The sequence below is a fragment of the Macrobrachium rosenbergii genome, chromosome 10, assembly GCF_040412425.1.
Source record: "Macrobrachium rosenbergii isolate ZJJX-2024 chromosome 10, ASM4041242v1, whole genome shotgun sequence".
NCBI lineage: Eukaryota > Metazoa > Arthropoda > Malacostraca > Decapoda > Palaemonidae > Macrobrachium > Macrobrachium rosenbergii.
In genome coordinates this window covers 21,878,953-21,882,552 of record NC_089750.1, presented here as the reverse complement: position 1 = coordinate 21,882,552, position 3,600 = coordinate 21,878,953, and the positions used below count along the sequence as shown (strand labels likewise).

Below are 3,600 nucleotides of genomic sequence, written 5' to 3'. Positions count from 1 at the left end.
TGCGCTTCTTCAGAAATGCCTGCTAATTTTGGCTAACTGATACACCACCATAACCAGATTCCTTAAAATATTGTTCAAAGTGAGTTTCTGCGTACAGAAGACAACTTTTGGGCAAGGATAAAATTTCAACTTTTATACACTTCGTTAATCTGACTCGGAATTAAATATGATAACAATTTGTAATTACATTTCGATCTTTTGTATAAATTTCTCTTATGTTTTCCAATGTCGGACCTTGGCTCCCTACTGGAGGTGTAGCGATACCACCATCAGGCACCAGGAGTGTCACTTTCTTTAGATCTGAGGCCAGTACGTCGTTCCTATAGTGAAATTCTAGATGACCAGTTTCCTTTTTTGTAGATATTATTGTCCCCCATAAACAACAAAGTAATGCTGTGATTCCATATTTTGTCATCAACGGTGACATTTTAATGACATCAGTGGACACCGTGATATTCCTCGACTCTTCGCCTAAGGCCGCTTGCTTTTCTTTTGAAATGATATTATGTAGATTATGGGGCCCCGAAAATATATTAATAAAAGTTTTTTCCACATTCCAAGAGTAGTAATTATAAATTCAGTTCTTTTGAAAGGAAGAAATTCTTTTAATTATCTGGGGCAGTATTAAAACTGTTGAAACTGCGTTGGTAGAGGGTGACATGAGACAATTAATCTTTCAAAACTCAAGTGGAAAAGAGTGATAGGAGAAAATCATGATCTCTTAATCTAATCATTAGGTCATATTCTGATAGTTCTATTGTATTCTCAGCAGCATATGATCACATGCTTGAGCTTTTCGATGAATTTATTTGTAATTTTATTATTCTCAGAGCTGAATTCCGCAAGTGGATGCAACACAACTTTATGAAAGCATTTTTATCTTATGCTTGGAGGTTTCTTTAAAGTTTTTAATTAACTTCGTTTATTGTGTGGAAATATTTGATACTCCTACCTGAATCAACTACCAAGTGCTCGTTTTCATAAACTCTGAGACTGTCAGACTGCTTCTTGGATCAAATAATTTCTGGAAAAGCGTTTTATTTTACAAATTGACTTTGTATGAGTTCTCAGTGATAGCAAACAAAAACTGTTGTAGTTTCACATGCATCCAACAGAGTCGCCCCTTATCAGATACGACGCCACCAACACATTTCTTGGGTCACTTAAATTTTTGAGTAGTTCTACGATGCTATATGAAGAATAAGAAAGTTTATTGATGAAATCAACCGTTTTGACTGTTGCACTCAGGTTTTTTTTATCTAATATATTACTCGATAAATTGGCAATGTTGTAATTAACTCCTTTGTAATTCAATTATTTTCAGATGTGAATTCCATGAGTAAGCATAACATAACATGGTAATTGCATTTTAATTGTGTGTGTGTGTAGCTTCTTTTTTTGAGTTTTCCAGCCTTGAATCTCTGCTTCCCATTTTAATATTCAGCTCTAGGGATGCCACTGTTGTAACATTACCTTTAGTAGGGTCTTTTCTCTTCCAAAATTTACTCTAAACCCACAACTGTACAGAGCATGTAAAGTTTTGCAGTTATTTGATGTCTACTCACCGGAAGACCACTTTTGGCAAAGCTGGCGCATCAGAACATTTCTTAGGTCAAATAACCGCTAGCAGGATCCATCTCTCTCTTCCAAAAATTACCATTATGGGATCCTATACATTAATCATATATGGAACCACCAATGGCTTTACTTTCATCAGATCTTTTCTCTTCTAAAAGTTGCTGCATATGGGCTCACTTACGTAACCAACAAACAATGATATGCAGTAATTCCACTTTCAGCCACAAGATGCCCAATATTTGTGAGTGAATTTATAGCGCGTGACTATTGCACACTTGGCTAATGAAGTAGCAATTCTTTTATCATCTTGAAATGTTCATAATTTATTGGGTAGCATAACTGAAAACAATATTGTTTGCTGACTTTCTTTCCTAGGTTACAATGCTTCCTTAACATGGGTCAGTGCTCTAAACACATATGTGAATCCTTGGTATACCCAGCTTCTTCCAAGCGGCTTATCATTTGTTAAGGATATCTGTTTGATACCTAATTATTATACAAATTTCTGTCATTAAGAAAATTTTTTAATTGGCAGAAACTCGAAACTCTCAAAGTTGCAAGACTTGACGAGGAAAGTGATAATGAAAGGGACTTAACAGAACTTAATTAGTATGGTAATAATCTTGTGCACTAAAGTTGAACAATAGCAAACTTCGATGTGATCTTAAGAGACGATCTTTTGAAACTCACTCGCCAAGTATGATAAAAGCTAGGACAAAGTTCAGTTCCTTAGATGCTGATCAAGATGGAAACTTTTGTGATGCGGTCGCAAATAGTTTGAGGTGCTCTGTATCTCCATCAAGCTTCGCTGTTGTATCACAGTGTGTAAAAACATTTGCTAAGAACCTGTCTTACTAGTTTTGGAGTTTTTCGGAATCAGGCTTAAATGTATCAAGAAGGATAAGGTAAAATTATTTCTGCTAAATTCTTTTAAATCAAACAAACGAACTCACCTTTAGTCGGAGACTTCCAGTCGGTGGCTGTGCATAAGGCACGGAATGGAAAGAATAAAATGGGTTTCCTTCCGTGGATTGCTCCTTGAAACCAGATATCTTTCCTAGTCGAGTTGACACGATCACACTGTTATCTCCTTCTGACAGAAGTATTGTGGCCATGAGCACTAGTAGAAATCCAATGACTCCCATTTTTACGTTTCATCTAAGAAAAATATGTTTTGGTTTAAGAATATATGCATGTGAGATGGATAATGCATGTAAACGGGTGCTTATATATAAATCTGTAAATGTTTCGATTCCACTTTTATGGGATAATAAAAAAATGAACCTCCCTATTCCATATTAATATCAAGACAACCCTGACATATTTAAACAAAGTGTTGTATTCGTCATTAGCAACAAAGGAAACTAAAACTACTTTGTAACCTTAACTTGTGCAGACTGCAACGTTTCGGCAAAAAAAAAAAAAAAAAAAAAAATGTAGCCAATTGACCAGTGGTCTTGACTGAGAATGGAAAGTTCACACAACTGTACTTGAGGAGATAAGAGAAATGGAAACGTGTCTACGAGAAGAGAGAAAATATAAATAGAAGGAAGGGTTCTAAGCAACAAAAAGGAAGACAGTTCAAATAACGGAACTTTTGTGTAAATAAACGGGAAGTATCTTCTTCAGGACAGCTGAAAACGACGATAATGGGTTAGATCAAAAGGCAGACGAAAGATGGTATTTAACATAGGACGCGTGTGTTTTCTGTATTTCAAGATAAAAGGGACAATTATTACAGGAAGAGTTTCTCACCTAAAGCAGCAACACTGCACTATGATAACATCCAAGCACCGACACACCGTCAATACGGCGTGCGGACTGAGCCCTTCTCTGGCATTGAAAATTCTAGCTATGGGGAGTAACGATAAGCAAGACTCGCGCATGAGAGCTTGATGCCGCTCACCATTATCCTGCCAACTACTGCTTTGTAGACGCGAGATTCATTAATACCTTCATTTGAAGAGTCATTTGTAAATGATTAGGCATCAGAAATCATGCAAGATGAAGTAAGGATATTAG

General features: G+C 36.2%; 1 protein-coding gene across 3 annotated transcripts in view; it reads right to left on the bottom strand.

Moving 5' to 3' along the window:
* The window catches only part of LOC136842547 (juvenile hormone esterase-like), a 32,543-nt gene extending 28,943 nt beyond the window's left edge, over nt 1–3,600 (bottom strand). For 2 of the 3 annotated variants that reach the window (XR_010854265.1, XM_067109983.1), the window contains exons 1-2: nt 3,334–3,525; nt 2,532–2,736 (exon numbers count right to left, since the gene is read on the bottom strand). Coding sequence is in view for 2 of the 3 variants with exons in the window: in XM_067109983.1 (XP_066966084.1) it covers nt 2,532–2,723 (192 nt within the window). In the remaining variant the exon portion in view is untranslated. Of the gene's footprint in view, nt 1–2,531; nt 2,737–3,333 lie in introns of all 3 variants that reach the window. The other variant, XM_067109982.1, reaches the window with a different exon arrangement.